Source organism: Hypanus sabinus, chromosome 1 (genome assembly GCF_030144855.1).
Source record: "Hypanus sabinus isolate sHypSab1 chromosome 1, sHypSab1.hap1, whole genome shotgun sequence".
Lineage (NCBI taxonomy): Eukaryota > Metazoa > Chordata > Chondrichthyes > Myliobatiformes > Dasyatidae > Hypanus > Hypanus sabinus.
This window is the reverse complement of record NC_082706.1, coordinates 91,225,322-91,244,962: the sequence shown is the minus strand read 5'-3', so window position 1 is coordinate 91,244,962 and position 19,641 is coordinate 91,225,322. Positions and strand designations below refer to the sequence as shown.

General features: G+C 42.9%; 1 protein-coding gene across 3 annotated transcripts in view; it reads right to left on the bottom strand.

The window, feature by feature from the left end:
• Window positions 1-257: 257 nt before the first annotated feature.
• LOC132395399 (grainyhead-like protein 2 homolog) overlaps window positions 258-19,641 on the bottom strand; it is a 155,554-nt gene continuing 136,170 nt past the window's right edge. For all 3 annotated transcript variants that reach the window (XM_059971922.1, XM_059971932.1, XM_059971942.1), the window contains 7 exons: window positions 13,077-13,164; window positions 12,820-12,959; window positions 10,388-10,425; window positions 8,105-8,193; window positions 4,163-4,248; window positions 3,098-3,162; window positions 258-1,445 (listed from right to left, as the gene is read on the bottom strand). In XM_059971922.1, coding sequence (XP_059827905.1) covers window positions 1,331-1,445; window positions 3,098-3,162; window positions 4,163-4,248; window positions 8,105-8,193; window positions 10,388-10,425; window positions 12,820-12,959; window positions 13,077-13,164 — 621 coding nt within the window. In that variant the 3' untranslated portion in view covers window positions 258-1,330. The remainder of the gene's footprint in view (window positions 1,446-3,097; window positions 3,163-4,162; window positions 4,249-8,104; window positions 8,194-10,387; window positions 10,426-12,819; window positions 12,960-13,076; window positions 13,165-19,641) is intronic.

Below are 19,641 nucleotides of genomic sequence, written 5' to 3'. Positions count from 1 at the left end.
GTCAGTTTTTTCCAGTCACAATCCATTTATCAATTGTGGGGATACTGCTGTACGTTGGCGCTGGAATGTATGGCAACACTATGGGCTGCCCAGCACATCCTTGGTTGTGTTGGTTGTTAACACAAATGATGCATTTCACTGTGTGGTTTACAGCTGGTGCTACCATGCTGCCCGCTAACAGCCAGCGCTTGAATTCCAGTGTGGAACTGGAGGGCAGGTCAGGCCTGGTATCACATCCTTAAAAAGTACAACAGAAGTCCATGTTCGCTGATGTTTATTTTGCTCTTAAAAAATTGTACAAAAAATAAAATACGACTGTCTTTTTAAAGTCTGAAAAGATCCCAACTCCCATTTCCAAAAATATTACCTTGTATACAGTTTTAACTCGATGTGTAAAAACGTTCAAGTTTCCCGAGTCCTTTAAATAGCCTGGATTGCAGTTTATACAGTCACTTTGTAAAATCTTGAGATGCCTTTCTAACTTAATATATAGACAAAAGGAGACAGGTTTTATATTAAAAAATAAAAATACACACTACCGCAAAAACCCTCAACCCAAAGAAAGCATAATGGCAGTAAACATGCCTTACGTAAAATTTAATATTGCACATTATAGACATTGTTTTTACAATTATATACGCTATTCTCTATTTCAATTAGTGTCAAATTCTACTAAGGGTGATATTGGCTCCCTTGCTACATAGACAGACACAGATAGTCTGTATAACCTGTTGGAGCATTAGGTCTATCAATCTTAATTGCATATGTATTTGACTAACAAGCAATCAGATGATGTAGAAGCTCTCATAATTAATAAAACATGTTGCTTTCCAAATGAAGAAGCGACTGGAGTGACATTTACTTTCCCATTCACAAGCTTGTTCTCTGAGGTATCGATGAATGCATCCACTACGGAAAATCCTGTATGTGATTGGAACAGATAATTGGAACAGAACAAAACTGATGGCAAATACCATGGAGCTGAAAGTAAGGGGTTACCGGGCATGACTACATCCAATGCCCATACCAATTCAATCGCCTATAGCTAAAATCTTGTCCTCCCAGAACATCATCATAGTGTTCATTCTGAAGTTGCTGGAATGATTAATACAACAGTATCTAATGATGTAATATTGGAAAATTATGGAGTAAAGAGACACGGCAGTTCAGCTTCATTGATTTCTGTTAACTGTACACAGTTTGTTCACTTTACGAGAGCGAAGCCCTTTTTCGATTGTCACTAACAGGTGTTCAGCAGACAGGCTGATACCAGCACGCTGGCCAAACTCCGATCCAACCCCTGCGAAGTACATATTGTTCGAAGCCCTTGTTAAATTTCAGTCAGAGTGATCTTGAAGCTCTCACCCAGACTTTCAATATTGAGAATGAAGGTATCTTCGTTGGAGTAGTGTTCTATGATGTTGTCATCCATGTTTACCAAAATTCTAGTTTAAGAAAGGAAAAGGGATCATCCTTAGAACATTCTTACCTCATGATCAGTCAGAGTCTTCCACAATAGAAAATACAGCAGAGTACAGGGCCTTCAGCTAACAATGTTCTGTTGAGCTTTTAACTGACTCTGAGATCAATCTAACCCTTCCCTCCCACATGACCCTCCATTTTTATCATCCATGTGCACATTTAAGAGTTTCTTAAATGCCTCTAGTGTATCTGTCTCCACCGCCACCCGTGCCAAGGAGTTCCACACCCCCAAAACCTGCCTCTGACAACCCCCGAACTCTTTCCTCCAGTTACCTTAAAATTATGCCCATGGTATTTCCCATTTTGTTTAAAGAGTATTAGATGTTAGGATATAGAAGTAGAAAGAGGTCACTTGACCCACTGAGCATGGTCCATCATTTGATCGTAGCTGATTAATTATCCCTCTCGACCCCAGTAACCTTTGACACCCCAAGAATCTATCATACTCCATTTTAAATATAGCCAGTGACTTGGCCTCCAAGCCATTTGTGGCAATGAATTCCACAGATTCACTACCCTCTAAGCTAAAGAATTTTCTCCTCATCTCTGCTGTAAAAGGACGTCCTTGTATTCTGAGGCTATGCCTTCTGATCCTAGATTCACTCTTTGTAGACCAGGGCCTCCCAACCTTTTGTATGCCAGGGACCAATATCATTAAGCAAGGAGTCCCTGGGCCCCAGGATGGGAATTCCTGATCTAGACCTTTCACTATTTTTGTGGCACCTTCGCCTGAAGGACAGTACACAACTTTTTTGCCACACCCATGTTTTAACTAAATTCCATTGCAATGTTCCTAATATAGATGTCAAGTAATCATGGTTAATACAACATAGAACATTGTTGTGCAATACAGACCCTCTGGCCCACGATGTGGTACTGACCTTTCAACTTGTTCTAAGATCAATCTAACCCTTCCCTCTAACATAGTCCTCCATTTTTCTATCATCCATTTGCCTATCTAAGGGGCTATTAAATGCCTCTAATGCATCTGCCTCTACCACCACCGCTGGCAGCTCACTTCATGCATCCAACACTCTTGGTGTAAAAAACCTACCTCTGACATCTCCCTCATAATTCCCTCCAATCACCTTAAAATTACGCTCTCTCATATTAGCCATTTCCTCCCAGAGTAAAAGCCTCTAGCTATCCACTCAATCCATGCTTCACATAATCTTGTGCACCTCTATCCAAGTCTCTTCTCATCCTCCTTCTTTCCAAAGAGAAAAGCCTTAGCTCAGTCAACCTCATAATGCATGCTCACCTATCAAGGCAGCATCCTTGTTAAATCTCCTCTGCATCCTCTCTAAAGCTTCCCTATCCTTTCTATAATGAGACAACCAAAACTGAACACTATGTTCCACAATGTTGAGCAGGATGAGAGGGCTGCAGATGTTGGCACCAAATTTTTGCAGTTTCTGTCACAGTAGACCATTCTTTCCCAACACTGTTTTAACACAGACTGACAACGCACACAATGAAAAATACCAGTTCCTCAAACCAGTAAATTATTGTGGTGGACCAGCAAGGTGATTAGTTAAGAAAATGCCTGCATCTAAATAGTTTCAAATCACCAAAAACCTGCAAGATTCCTCCAGTTTGCCAACTTGTTCCTTACCCTTTTTTGCTTTTCTTGTAAATTTTTCCGATTTTTTCTGCTGGAAAGCCATACTTGTCAGATAACTGTTGGCATAAAGAGAGAACAGGTAGAATTCACATTTTTGTACGATCAGTTCTTTGAGTTCATAAGTTAAAGGGCTCCAAGATAGTACTTTCAAAAGAACAAAGAATAGAAATTCCCCTGCACTGATATGCTTCCCTAACTCACATTTATATTTCCATTTTTGATTTACTGTGAATCTTGATCAGAGCTGAGATTGAGAAATGCCAAGGAACTCAAGGATTGAACAGGATTAAAATGGAAACTCATGTGCAGTCATTCTATTGGACAATGTTTAACATATAGCCATCTTTCACCTCCATTCATTTCTCCAGACCCTTTGTCAGTTCAGGAGCAGATAGAAGGATATATAGACTGCAGCCTTCTGATGGGAGTTTTATACATACACTGGAGTTAGTTTCAAATATGAGGTTTGGAGGGAAGTGGGTGGTAAGCAGGGGTAATAGAAAGACAGGAAAGAAATGCTTGAACCCTAAGCAAAAACTGCAGCCAATTGTTTCCTTGGCAGCAGAGGCTCACTTAGATGAAAGTTCCTGAACTCTTTCCTGCCCAACATCCAGGAAGGATCACACCAGGAAGACGTGAGGAGGAATTGTGGCTGGTGATAGTTGGAAACGAGCACGTGAGTGTGACTCAGGAACAAGTATGAGCTTTCGGAGTCCAGTTAATTGGTGACTATAGTGCCACCTTGTGTCTTTTTCACTTTATGTGTGAGTAATTTTGACAATGTTCACAGCCTTTGTAACTGAAGCACTGCTCAAATGAAAGCATATGGAGAATTTATAGTCAGGTGGACATGGAGTGGCCTCAGACCAGTAAAGTCTGATTATAATCCCTCCCACCACTGGAGGGAGCCACATACGTGTTTTCTTTCACGTTGATTCTCCTCGTGAGGATGGTGTAACTTAGGCTGGCATAGACTACTTGTTGCTTGGCTTACTACCCTGTGCTTAAAACCTGAGTACCTCTCAAGCTTCGAAATTACAATATAGTCACACTCACTGCATCCATCAGCCCTTTGATGGTTGGCGACTTCAACATTAATGCATCAAACACTTCATCAGACTCTTTCCGTACGTACAGCAGGACTAGAGGAACAAACATTTCAACGATGAGAATATATTTATAGATTTACCGCAATGTCACAGAGGAAAAAAAAAACACACACATCACACAACTGCTGCTGGGTTTGATTCCATCACTGTTTTGATTAATAACAGAGGTAATGTTATGAAATCATGCCCCCACAGGGCAGGCCAGCTAGGTAAGCACCCACCTATCAACAGTTCCCAGGTGTGTACTCAGCACTTAATGCTGAAGAGAAGAATGGGTTTAAACAGCATGACACAGCTGCTGTAACTGCAAATCTATTATGATGGCAAATTAAAAAAAGCTCTCAAATTTGTAAAATATTATTTCAGTGACAGCTTAATCTCAATTTAGTCAGGACCTGTCATACAACTAGAGGAAACAATGCACGGCATTCTAAAACAAAATTAATATGGGCTTAGTTACTTTATAAACTCAGGAGATCCTGCAGATGTGGGAATCCAGGATAACATATACAAGCTTGTGTATAATCAACTTTCCAAATGATAATGATCTTCCTATTCAAGGTTTTTAAATTGTTTCCTAAAGAAGACAGTGTTCTTTCAGTCTGATGAGGCTTACCATAAATTGACCAATTCTCACTGGCATATTGGAGCCCAAGTTTCGTGATTAAACATTTTGAATTTAGTAACAAGTTTAAAAAAACGAGACCGCAAGCACACCCACCAATTATTTGCAGCTTGGAATGAAGCTTAATTCTTAAAATTGTCTTCACAAGATACAATTCTAAAAGGATCCTGCATCAATAATTAGCTGCTATGATCTCAATGGTCTTTCGAGCATTTTATGTGAGATGGGTGATTTGAAGATTTAAAAAAAATTATTTAGAGATACAGCATGGGGTTCGCAGCTAATTGGCTGTTTGGATTTGGAACTGGCTTGCGCAAAGAAGACAGAGGGTAACACAGACAAAATGCTGGAAGAACTCAGCAGTCCGGGCAGCATCTATGGGAAAGAGTAAGCAGTTGGTGTTTCAGGCCAAGATCCTTCATCAGGACCACCTGGGTGGCCTCTGACCTGCTGGCATGAACATCAATCTCTTAAACTTCCAGTAATGCCCCTCCCCTTCACCATTCCCCATTCACATTTCTGTATCTCACCTTGTCTCCCTACCTGCCCATCACCTCCCTCTGGTGCTCCTCCTCCTTCCATTTCTTCCATGGCCTTCTGTCCTCTCCAATCAGATTCTCCCTTTTACCTTTCACCAGTCGACTTCCCAGCTCCTTACTGCACCCCTCCTCCTCTCGGTTTCACCTATCACCTACTAGCTTGTATTTCTTCCTCCCCTTCCTCCACCTTCTTACTCTGACTCCTCATTTTTTTCCAGTCCTGATGAAGGGTCTCAGCCTGAAACGTCAGCTGTTTACTCTTTTCCACAGATGCTGCCTGACCTGCTGAGTTCCTCCAGCAGTTTGTGTGTGTTCCTTGGATTTCCAGCATCTGCAGAATTTCTTTCGTTTGTGAAGTCAGACAGTAATGGTTGAAGGGACTTATTTGAGCTGGAGGTCTGTAATTTGAGGTACAGTATTCCAAAGGGACCTGTGCTGGGACTTCTGCAGTTTGTGATGTATGTGAATGACCTGGATGAAAATGTAGCTGGGTGAGTTAGTGAGTTTGCAAATGATACCACGATTGATGTACAGGCAGTCCCTGGGTTACATACGAGTTCCGTTCCTAAGTCGGATTTGTACGTAAGTCGGAACAGGTACATCCGGTATTATTTAGCATCAGTTAGTCAAATGTTTGTCTTAGTATATAGTATATATTTTACCTTTCTATGCATATAAAACACCTAAGAAACGTATGTATTCCAATAATTAAACCACTGCGTTGCTTAGTAATAATTGTAGCTTTCATCGGGGCAAGGCATTTCACATGCTCCATTATTCTCACTTTATCCGTTATCCTTTAAAATTGTTCCGATTGTTGACCGACTGTGGCCTAACGCTTTTCCAATGACCGATGGCGTTTCACCTATTTCCAAACGCTTTAATATTTCCACTTTATTTTCAATTGTGATCACTTCCAGTCAATGGAATAGAAACACTACGCGCGGCGAGTCCCAACCTCTGCTGGCTCCCGAGGTCTGCTGGGTCCTGGGGACCACCGCATTGAGACAGGCTAAATGGGACAAGTGGGGGCTGTGCTGGGTTTGGGTATTTGATCCTCTACAATATTCCGCATGGGAATTTAAACTGGAGGTGGCAGTGTTTTTTTTTTACGAGGTCAAGTTGCGAGCTCGACATCAACCTGGTACGGATGGTACAGGAGTCACTGGATCAACATCAACCCAGCACGGGAGTGGTCTATCACTAGATTGAACTTGGAAACCTCCATTCTCGAGCCCGGCCAGAACGGGGTGGGGGGGGGGGGGGGCAGGGTCAAGGTGAATCTTAGTAAGAAGAATTTAAGCCAACTACAAAGTTAAACATTCAATACAGTGCCAACTGCAATGACTTAAAATGGTGGACGGCGTTCTCCTTCCTCGGTTCGTAAGTACGAGTTGTCCGTAAGTTGGACGTTCGTAACTCGGGGACTACCTGTAGTTGTGGATAGTGTAGCAGACTGGCAAAGAATACAGCGTGATATAGATCAGCTGCAGATATGAGCAGAGAAATGGCAGATGGAGTCTAACCCAGATAAATGGGAGGTGTTGCACTTTGGTAGGGCAAATGCAAGGAGACTATACACTGTTGAGGGCAAGATCCTTAACAGTGTTGCTGAGCAGAGAGATCTTTGGATTCCAGTTCATAGCTCCATGATACTGACTACACCAGTTGATAAGGTGGCTAAGAAGCTTATGGAATGCTTGCTTTTATGAGTCGAGGCACTGAGTTCAAAAGTCAAGAGGTTATGTTGCAACTTTATAAAACTCTGGTTGGGCCACATCTGGAGTATTGTGTGCAGTTCTGGTCGCCCCACTATAGGAAGGATGTTGAGGCTTTGGAGAGGGTGCAGGAGAGGTTTACCAGGTCACTGCCTGGTTTAGAGAGCATGTAACATGTACTGTCGTGAGAGGCTGGATAAACTTGGTTTATTTTCTCTGGAGTGGCAAAAGCAGAGGGGAGATCTGATGGAGGTTTCTAAGATTATGAGAGGCATAGATAGAGTAGACAGAGAATATCTAGTTTCCAGGGTTGAAATGTCTAATACCTGAGGGCATGCATTGAGGGTGAGAGGGGGTAGGTTCAAAGGGGATGTGAGGGGTAAGTTTTTTCACTCAGAGACTGGTGGAAGCCCGGTATGGTGTAGAGGCTTTTAAAAGATGTTTGGTGGAGGGTCATATGAGAAATGGAGGTAGGAGGGTTTAGTGTTTGGGGGGTTTTCATTTGCTCTTTAGCTGGTGTAGCACAACACTGTGGGCTGAAGGGCCTGCTCCTGTGCTCTACTGTTCTGTGTTCCAAGGCTCTTGCCAACTGGTATTCAAGGGTTGCTGTGAATGATGGGAAATCCCAACAAAAGTTTAATAAAAAGTTTCTATTTCTCAAGTGGTCATGAATAAAACTCAGTAGAAGTTAGTTTGAATTCAGTTGACGTAGACTGTGTCTGTAGTCTGTAGAAGGATCCATTGCATTTTGCCAACTTACTTCCAAGTACAGTTCAGACACATATTCAGATTCATTATCACTGATATATATCATTAAACGATGTTTTGCAGCAGCAGTACTGTGTAATATTTAAATATACTATAATAAATATATAAATATTCAGTTCAGGGTGCCACAAGATCGTATTGACATCTCTGCCAATGACAGCAGGAGCCTCTAACTCAAGGTCCACAGAACACAACTGGTTAAATATCAAAGAGGACACTGCAGGAGATTAGGAAATTACCTTTTTTATGCACTTCCTCTTTAATCTGTTTGGTGGCTGTTGGGGGGTATTCGTCTTCTAGTGATCGGAGCATCCTTTTCACAAGGACACTGTGTAGAAGAAACTTAGTTAGAACCTCAAGCCAAAAAGGGAACCTTTATTTCTATTTATAAGACCATAAGATATAGGAGCAGAATTAGGCCAATTTGATCCATCAAGTCTGCATTACAGATCATTGTGTCTTGCACAGAGTGGCTGCTTCAGTATAAGAAGGATATGGGAACTTTAGCGAGGGTGCAGAGGAAACTTTCTACGATTCTGCCTGAATTAGAGAACATGTCTTATGAAGACAGGTTGAGCAAGCAAAGGCCTTTTTCTTTAGAGAGAAGGAGGATGCTGAGTGGCAGAGTGGAGATATATCTCTACCACAGGAGGTGTAAGGGGCTCCTTGTCTCCACAGGCAAGGTGTAGCATCTGTTTAGCGCCCCTCGATCAGGGTTACATGAAGCCATGGGAGCATATGGTAGATGGTCGTATGAGCAGCTGGTGCATATCACAAGCCCTGGTTATGTGACCACTTATGTCAGGCAGATAATCTCATGAAGAGTGTTGATAATGGCTGGGGCCACCCGGCTTGTAATGATACTGTCCAGAAGATGACAATGGCAAACCAGTTCTGTAGAAGAAATTTGCCAAGGACAAGCATGGCCTAAGACCATGATTGCCCACATCATACAACATGGCACATAATGTTGATGATGGAGGAGTGTGAGAGGTGTGATAGAAATGGCCAAGATAATAACAGTGAGGGGATAGCCAGACAGTTTTTCCCAGTGTGGAAATACCTAATAAAAAGGGCCTAATTTTAAGGTTATTGGAGGAAAGTATAATGGGAGTATCAGAGCAATGTTCCTTCTAAGGTGTGTGCATATGCTACAAGTGCACTGTGTACAAAAGGTTGTCACCCTCTAACTTGCCGGCTTGTTAAGTATATTTCACGATTGTACACAATCGCATTTCCTTTTCTGGTTTCTGTTGTGGACGATGTTGACAATGTGGAGTTTGTGATGGTTTGTCTGCAGATTTTAGAACCGGCTTATTTATACTGTTTTTATTGAAGAAATTATTGATTCACTGTGTCGATTTCCAAAGAAGCAAAGGGTGTGAAGTGCAAAAGAACTGCTAGTTCATTTAAAACCGAATGACTTAGTAAAACAACAGAAACTCCGACACCAAAAACTCATGAGGTCAGGAACGTGCAGCTACGAGAAATATTTATGTACAATACAGAAACTGGTGTTACCTGTGTGTATTGTCACGATGCAAAAGTTGCTGGAGAATTTGTAAGTGTGAAGAAGTGGAGTGATATTTGGAAACATACCTTTTTAAAGCGTCATTTAGCAAGCAAATCGCATATGGATGGTGTGAAAAAGCTCCAGCAAGAAAATCCTTCATTACCCACTATAGGGCTGCTACGTATGTTTTGTGAGAGTGCAGATGAACAAGAGCAAAAATGATTAAACCCAGAGGACATCAAAGTTCTCATTGACAGTGTTTTGCTCGCTGTTAAAATGAAAGCCTCTATATATAAAAGTCACTGTGCACATGTTGTCGTCACTGGGCAAAAAATTTCACAACACAAGATTTTTGCACACACTGGTTATTACAAATTAGAGGGAACATTGTATCAGAGGTAAGCGTTTTTTACACAGAGAGGTGGATGCATGGAACACACAGTGAGGGAGAGGTCGATACATTAGGAATATTTAAGAAACTCTTAGAAAGGCTCGTGGATGATAGAAAAATGGAGGGATCTGTAGTAAGGCAGGGTTAGATGGATCTCAGAGTAGGTTATAAGGCCTACTTGATGGACCTTAAGGTCTTCTTAAGGATCCAGGCAGCATCCTGGCTAATCTCTTGTGCACCCTCTCTAAAGCTTCCACGTCATTCCTATAATGAGGAAACCAAAACTGAACATAATATCCCATGTGGTCCAGCCAGGGTTTATAGAGCTGCATCTCAAAGACCCACCTCGTGGGTCTCGAACGCAATACTCCAGCTAATGAAGGCCAATACACCAAATGAGTTCTTAACAACCCGATCAACTCAGTTTGTGAGATCTGTGGATGCAGTCACCAATATCCCTGTTCCTCTACACTGCTAAGATAGTCTTGGCCCTTGAACCCTGAAGATGCAACAGTCAGCCCCATTGCAATAATCCAGCCAAGAACATACAGCCGTTCAGCATTGTCACCCTCTCCCAGACCAAAAAACATAATGAAGAAAAACAAATAGAATTCTTACCCTTCCCTCTCCATGTCGTCTGTGCTGACACTATACATCTATAAAACCAAACAGCAAGTTGTCAGATATTGATCACAGTCAATCACGAGGAATGTTTGTACATTTTAGTCCAAATATACACATTTGTGGCTTTCGCATTTTAAATCATGGAGATGAATTAAAGATTATTTGTATTTGTCACATGCAAGATTAGCTTTCTAACATCAGATCACTGAAACGTATTGTGAAATGAGTCATCTGCGTCAAATTGAATCAGTGAGGACTGTGCTGGTCAGCCTGCAAGTGCACCAACATAGCGTGCCCACAATCCGTAAACCCTAACCGTACATCTTTGGAAAGTGCGAGGCAACTGGAACACCTGGAAGAAACCCACGCAATCACTGGGAGAACATACAAATTCTTTACAGACAGCTGGAGGAATTCAACCCCAGTCTTACAGCTGGTGCTGTAAAGCGTTGCTACTGTGCCATATGTACCACTGACAACAGCTCAGATAGGGAAAGGTCCAGGAAGACCCAAAAAATGCAAACTAGTTTTGAAACCTCAGCATTCATTATTTCTCATTCTGCCTTTGTCTGTGATTATGATCTACTTGAGGGGATCGTTTCTGCAAACTGTTCTCTCACCTGGAACAACACACACAATGCTGAAGGGTCTCTGCAGGTCACGTAGCATCTGTAGAGGGGAATGAACAGTTGGTGTTTCAGCCGAGACCCTTCAACATGATTCATGAGTCTTGATGATGGGTCTCAGCCCGAAACATCGGTTGTTTATTCTTTGCATCGATGCTGCCTCACCAGCTGAGCGCCTCCAGCACTGTGTGTGCGTGTCCTCTGGATCTACAGTACCTGCTCAATTTCTGGAGAACTAATCATAGAGCATTACAGCACACAAAACGGCCCTTCGTCCCATCCAGCTCATGCTGAACACGTAACTCAAGCTTTGATACCCTGGCACAGCAGGCAGTGCTGATGTCTTACAGCTTTACGAACAGGTTTAATCCCGACCTCAGGTGTTGTCTGTGTGGAGTGTGCACGTTCTTCCCATGAATATTTGGGTTTCCCTGAGGTGCAATGGTTTCCTCCCACATCCCAAGTTGGAAGATTAATGGGCAACTAGTGTGGGTAACTGGCAAAACAACCGATGGGCATGTAGTAAGGGAGAAACTGCTGACTGCAAGGAAATAAGCTTTCTCTATCTTCCAGCAATTCTCTCCCTTCCCCTTCTCTCCTTTTCCATTCCCCATCCTGGCTTCCCTCTTACCCCTTCTCCTCACCTGCCTATTACCCCCCTCTGATGCCCCTCATCCTTCCCTCTCACATGGTTCACTTTTCTCTCCTATCAGTTCTCTTCTTCAGCACTTCACCTCTTCCACCTTCTTATTCTGGCTTCATCCCCCTTCCTTTCCAGACCCGATGAAGGGCCTCGGCCTGAAGTGTTGACGGTTTATTCCCCTTCATTGATGCTGCCTGACCTGCTGAGTTCTTTCAGCATTTTATATGTGTTGCTCTGAATTTCCAGCATCTGCAGAATCTCCTCTGTTAAAGAAATAAGAGGTATTCCTTACCTTTCTTTTAAGGAAATATAAATAAGGGACATGACTTACAAGCTAGGAGATTGTAAGAGCTGAATGGGAAGCTGACATAAACTCGATGGGCTGAATTGACTCCTTTGTCACTACTGAACCATTAATGTTTCACACTCCCGTCGCGGGGTACTGCCACTTCCTCATACACTTTAGAACTCTCACAGTTATTCTGTTATTGTCACTTGAGCATTTCATTTTGCACCATTTCAGACTGCACACAATTGTTGTACCGTTTTGCTGTTTCGTGCTCATCCCTGTATTTAAACTTACTTTGACCTTGATGTACCACGTGCACTGTTTACTCTGAGAGCTTCATGTAAATAATTCTTTGCACCCTGGTGTATCAGACAATAAACTAATCTATTCATTGTCATGGCGCAGTAGCGTAACTGTTAGCGTGATCGAGCCAGTGATCTCTGATCGGGATTCTATTGCCGCGGCTGCATGTAAGCAGCTTGTACGTTCTCCCCGTGACCCGCAGCTGCTTCCCCTGGGTGCTCCGGTTTCCTTCCGTGTTCTAAAGAGTTAGCGAGACGTGGGCAGCTATATAGGTACCAGAAGCTTGGCCACACTTGTGGGCTGCGGCCCAGACAGTGCCTGTCGTTAAGGCACCACGACACATTTCACTGCTTTGATGTGCATGTGACAAACAAAGATGATCTTTAAATCTAATCATAGAAAGCTAACTACAAAGCTAATCTTCGTAAATCTGTTCTACATTACAAGCCAGTCATCTACACCCCACACAGACACGGGAAAGCCTGCAAAGCCAAGGTGTAAATATTAATGTTGCCCTACTGACCGAAGGGTTCTTGCTGGGACATGGCAGGGGCAGCGTTTGTACCTGTCCGCTCCTCTGGAGGTTCCCAAAGTGGATATCCGGAATAAAGAGGACTGGCTGAGCATCTAGGTCGGTCACGGTTTTGAAGAAAGTCGCGTCACTTCGCTTCTGCATGGCTGCAGTGCTCAGTTTGGCTTCTGAACCTGAAGACCAGGGAAGATATGCATTATTTAGTATCTGACAGCAAGTCCACTCAGGAGAAAGCACTTCCCTTTCAAATCAATACTTCATATAATTGTGAGTTTACTGAGACTGCTTACTGGGATTTACTTGATTTGAAGCCCCTGAACCTTTTCCTTTCTTTCGGTTCTGTTTCCGTTCTTCATCCCGGATTTTCCTCTCAGCTCCCTTTGGATAAGAACAGGAATAAAAATAAAAATGATATCCTAGGTTCCAGCAGTCATACTATCAGATTTACAAGTGCATTCTACATGGAAATCAATGAAAGTTCATGTAGTTCTGTCAATAACTGGTCATCCGAGGTACGAGAGTGCAGGGAAACAGAAAGTGTCAAGGGATTAAAGGGCACATAGACCTCCTCACCATTCAGCACATCTACAAAGACTGCTGCCACAAGAAAGCAGCATTTATCATCGAGGACCCCACCGCCCAGACTCACTGCTGTCATTGGGCAGGAGGTACAGGTCCTTAGGTGCCACACTACCAAGTTCAGGAGCAGTTATTACCCCTCAACCATCAGCCTCCTGAACCAGTGTGGATAACTTCACTCACCTCAACCTACAGGTTCACTTTCAGGGATTCTACAACTTGAGTTCTCAACATTATTTATTTATTTATTTGCTCAGTCTGTTTTCTCTTGCACATTGGTTCTTTGTCAGTCTTTGCATTTAGTTTCTCATAAATTTTATTGCATTTCTATGTTTTCCTGTAAATACCTTCAACAAAATAAAATCTCAAGGCTGATATGAACTTCGATAGTAAATTTATTTTGTACTTTGAACTGCAGTGTGATGGTGTGACAGTGGACAGATCAACCCAAGGACCTTTACTATGACTCCCACAGTGAAAAGTTGTGAATGGATTTGATCACCTGTGGAGTAAAAACAGTAAAGGAAAACCATAAAAGCTGCCATTCTAGCTTTTGTTCAGTAACTTCTGCCAGGGAAAGAACGTGCTGTGCAGCCTGAGATGGAATTGGCTGAGGATAGAATGAGAATGAAAATCTAAATCGGAATCAGGTTTATTATCATTGACAGAGGTCGTGAAATTCGTTGCAATGTGGCTGCATTACAGTGTAAGATGTAACTATTAAAATAACTAAATATGCAGTACAAAAAGAGCAAAAATAGTGGGGTAGTCTTTGTGGGTTCATTGACCTTTCGGAAATAGAATGGCAGAGGGGAAGAAGCTGTTCCTGCAACAATGAATGGATTTCTTCATGTCTCCGTACCTCCTCTCTGATGACAGTAATGAGAAGAGGACTTGTCATGGGTGGTGGGGATCCTTGATGATGTATGCTGTCTTCTTGGGATATCGCTGGAGGTGCTGGTGTCATGGTAGGGCTGACAGAGTCTACAATGCTCTGTAGCATTGTCTGATCCTGCGCAGTGGCCCCTCCATGCCAGATGGTGATGGAACCAGTCAGAATGCTCTCCACTATACACCTGTACAGCTTTCGTGACATACCAAATCTCCTAATGAAACAAAGGGTTGCTGTAATTTTGTTGGCAGTGTTGTATGGTGGAGGAAGGTCAGTAGAGGATCTTTGCTTTGCATATATTAAGAAGAAAGCAGGGATGTATATTCCAGAGAACAACTCAGTGATGACCTAGATCTTGGCTTCCAAATACACTGTACATATGAGCAGACTGATTTTGTACCTGGAGCAGAGGTGAGATTCTGTCAGCGGCACTTTATTAGGTACACCTGTATACCTGGCTTATTAATACAAATATCTAATCAGCCAATCACATGGCAGCTGCTCAGTGCATAAAAGCATGCAGACACAGTCAAGAGGTTCAGTTGCTTTTCAGACCAGAAAGAGGAAGAAATGTGATCTAAGCAACTAGGACGATGGGATGATTGTTGGTGCAAGGTGGGGTGGTTTGAGAATCTCAGTAACTGGGATTTTCATGTACAACAGTCTCAGAGTTTAACAGAAAATGGTGCGAGAAGCGGGGAAAAAAAATCCAGTAAACGGCAGTTCCATTGGTGAAAACCTCTCTTTTTAATGAGAGAGGTCAGAGGAGAACAGCCATATTGGTTCAAGCTGACAGGAAATGATAGTAACTCAAACAACCATGTGTTGAAACATCTCTGAACGCACACCACTTCGAATCTTGAAGTGGATGGGCTACGGCCACAGAAGATCACAACTATACAGTCAGTGGTCACTTAATTAGGTACAGGAGGTACAGTACTGTGCAAAAGTATTAGGCACATATATGCAGCTTTGGTGCCTAAGATGCTTGCACAGTACTGTATTTGTCAATGTGAGTCGAACAGTGAGTTTGTAAAACTGGCGGTGGTGGGAATGGAGAGGGTGGAGTGCCGCAGGAGGGGTGTGGGACAGATGGCAGAGAAAGAATGCCAGGGCTTGGGGGTGGCATGGGTGCAGACACATTCAGCCTTGAAACAGCAGGTAAGTTCATTTGTTTATTTATCGTTACAGAATTTCTCTCTGGTGCTTTCCACTCCCTTCCCCTTCTCCCCAACCACGATTCCACTCTCCCTGCCCCCTTCCCACTTTCAACTCACAACAGAGGCAGATATCAGAATCAGCTTTATCATCACTCACATATAGAGTCATAGAGAAGTACAGCACAGAAACAGGTCCTTCAGCCCATCTAGTCCATGCTGAAACTATTTAAACTGCCTAATCCCATCGACCTGCACAGGGACCAGAGCCCTCCACATCCCTAACAGACATGTGCACATCCAAACTTCTCTCAAACGTTGAAATCGAGCTTGCATGAACCACTTGCACTGGCAGCTCGTTCCACACTCACAACCCTCTGAGTGAAGAAGTTTTCCTTCATGTTCCTCTTAAACTTCTCACCCTTAACCCATGACCTCTGGTTTTAGTCCCACGGTGGAAAAAGCCTGCTTGCATTTACCCTGTCTATACCCCTCATCATTTTGTATACCTCTATCAAATCTCCTCTCAATCTTCCACATTCTAAGGAACGCAGTCCTAACCTTTTCAATCTTTCCTTATAACTCAAGCCTTCCAGACCCAGCAACATCCTTCCTTGTAAGTTTTCCCTGCACTCTTTCAACCTTGTACGAATATCGTGATCTTTTTTTGCAGCAGCAGTACAATGCAATTCATAAAATTACTATGTAAATGCAAATAGCTTAGGCTATATATGTACCCAATAAAGTGGTCACTGGGTGTATGTTAAACAGTTTCTCACCTGGCCCTACCAACTACCTGTACTCCAGCTGGGAATGGGTTGGAAATGAGGCATCGCACTGCAGGGAGCGAGATAGAGAAAGGTGTTTTGGCAATATACATCTTATTTGACACTCATCCACACAAAGATCAGCTCTGTTCTGAACGTTCTGGGTCATATCAGTGTTTATGTGTCATCATGAAACAAACATAAACCGTCAAAGTGACAATACACACACAATGCCTTGGGTGCAGACTCTATCTCCGTTCAAATTCCAAAAATTAGCAGCAGCAAATTCACAGGCCTATCCCTCATTTGGGAAGAGGCGAAAATGCTGAGGGACACTCAAGAGGTGTCCATGATCAAGGCCACCTTCAGCTAAATATAATTATGGAATCTACAGAGAGATCTTTCCACTGTCAGTCCGAGGGAAGACATCACCAGAGCCCTCCTCTACTGCCTCCTTCCAGGGGCAGATGGGCTGCTCCCCAAACTGACCATGGACACTGTCTACCTAAATGTAGAGGTGGATGACCCTTCTCCGAGAATTGTCACCTTGTCGTGACGGAGAGGCTTGTGAGCTCTGAGATCTCAAGAGTGATGCTGTCTGGAGTTTAGCCACCTGGCACCTAGTTATGGCAGCGAGGACGAGGGTGGGGTTCCAGGCAGAGTGATTCCACCAAGATCTCAATGGCAGTGAAGATGAAGGAAGGCTGCAGCCCAGTTCACTTGCACTCCATTCTGCTGAATCCAGACCCCGGCCTGTCAAGGACTGTGGGTGGCTGCCTGTGCATCAGACTCCCAATGTTAAACAAAGTCAGGCACCGGAATGCTCCATTGAGGGAAATCCAGTCTAACATTCCGGATTAAGTCCAGTGGTGATCAGCAAGTGGCAAAGGGGCGAGCATTGTGAAGTCTGGCAGAACATGTGAATCCTGGATCGGCCTCTACAGCCAGCTGAAGACCCACCAAGAGTTAACCCCTTAGGAGAAAATCAAACTCGAATAGAGTGATCGCACTGCTGCTCGACATGGATGAATGTAATCTTCCGGCGACCGTCAATTCCTAAAGAAATCTTGACAACACTAGACATGACTTTCAACTTCAACCTCAGAGTGGTTTCTCATGTCATCAATGAAGGAAGTCTGGAAAATACTTCTCAAGCTTGGCTGGCTGCTGAAACTGTATTCCTAAGTGACACTCTTTCCTGCAACCCTCTCTCTTCACCATCGCTCCCTCCGCCCTCCCCAACTCCCCACCCCTGCGTTAACAGCTCACCAAAATCATGGCTGATTTTGGACTTATTGGACAAAAAAACAGCACGACGATTAGCACATCGCTTTATAGTGCTAGCTGGAGGTTCAGAGTTTGATTCCCACTGCTGCAAGGAGTTTGTAAATTCTCCTTGTTGACATGTGGGTTTCCTCCGGGTGCATTGGTTTCCTCCCACATTGCAAAGACGTAAGGGTTAGGGTTAAGGAGTTGTGGCCATGCTGTTTTGGTGCCAGAAACATGATAACATGGCGGGCTGTCCCCAGCACATCCACACAGATTTGTTTTGATTTGATGCAAATGATGCATTTCACTGCGTGTTTTGATGTACCAAGTTCATCTTTAAGAAGGTACTTAGGATATTTCTATACTAACTGAGCCAAAAACCCACCTCAGTGTTAAACATCAGCAGAAGTCATATGCAAGTAAGATAGAAACAAAATAGACTTGGATAATAATGCTCATGATATTGCCGAGCCTAAAAATAATGTCCATTAGCTGTCACCGATTTCTGGAAGAGTCTTCTTAGTCAACACACATTGTAAAGAACTTATAGTATGAAAATGAGGAAAATTTAGGACATCAACTAACACAGGAGAATTGGGCACTTTGGCATGTGTAATTCTGAAAAATATCAATAGGTGGAGCTGACACATTGTTTTATCGTAAATGAAACACTACTCATACTCATACTCATTGACGTGAACCTCCTGTGGACCCTCTCCGATGCTAGCACATCCTTTCTTAGATAAGGGACCTAAATCTGCTCACAATACCCCAAGTGCAGTCTGACCAAAGCCTTATAAAGCCTCTGCATCATATCCTTGCTCTTACATTCTGGTCCTCTCAAAATGGATGCTAAAATGCACCTGCCTTCCTTACCACCTGCAAGTTAACCTTCAGGGAATCCTGCAGAGGGACTCCCAAGTCCCTTTGCACCTTTGAAAGGCAAAGCTAACGGAAGGCTGCTATTTCTGTAGAAAGCAACACTGAAGTGAGAATTGCCACTTGAGGGTGAATGGGCAGGACTATTCTGGATCAGATGTTGTGCAATAAACCAGAATTGATTGGAGAGCTTAAGGGTAAAAGAACCCTTAAAGGAAAGTGGTCATAATATGATCGAGTTCACCCTGAAATTTGAGAAGGAGGAGTTAAAGTTGGATGTACAGTATTACAGTGAAATAAAGCGATGTATGAGAGAGGAGTTGGCCAGAATTGATTGGATAAGAACACTGGCAAGGTTGATGGCAGAGCATCAATGGTTGGAATTTCTGGAAGCAACTTAAAAGGCACAGGATACATACATCCCAAAGAGGAAGAAGTATTCAAAAGGAAAGATGACACAATCGTGGCTAACAAGAGAAGTCAAAGTCAACATAAAAACCAAAGAGAGGGCATATAATAGAGCAAAATTAGTGGGAAGTTAGAGGATTGAGAAGCTTTTATAAACCAACTAAACCCATCAAAAGGTAACTAAAAAGTCATTAAGAAGGTAAAGGTAGAATATGAAAATTAGCTAGCCAATAATATTAATGAGAATACCAAAAGTTTCTTCAATTACATAAAGTGGAAAAGAGAGGCGAGAATGCATATTGGACCTCTGGAAAGCAATGCTGGGGAAGTAGTAATGAGGGACAAGGAAATGACAGACAAACTGAATAAGTATTTTACATCAGTCTTTACTTATTTTGCATCTGTGGAAGGCACTAGTGGTAAGATAGCTGTTCCAGGTGTCAGGGGTCATGAAATGTGTGAAGTTACCATTACTAGAAGGTCTGAAGGTAGACAAGTCACCTGGACCAGATGGTGTACACCCCAGAGTTCTGAAAGAGGTGGCTAAAGTGATCATGAAGGCATTAGTAATAGATTCTAAAATGGTTTCAGAAGACTGGAAACTTGCAAATGTCACTTCACTCTTCAAGAAGGGAGAGGGGCAGAAGAAAAGAAACTATAGGTCAAATAGTCTGACCTCAGGAAGATATTGGAGTCGATTATTAAGGATGAGGTCTCGGTACTTGGAAGCTCATGATAAAATAGGTGGTTGTCAGCATGGTTTCCTCAAGGGAAATTCTTGCCTGACAAATCTGTTGGAATTCTTTAAAGAAGTAACAAGCATGATAGACAGAGGAGGATCAGTTGATGTTGTGTACATGAATTTTCGGAAGGCCTTTGACAAGGTGCTACACTTGAGGCTACT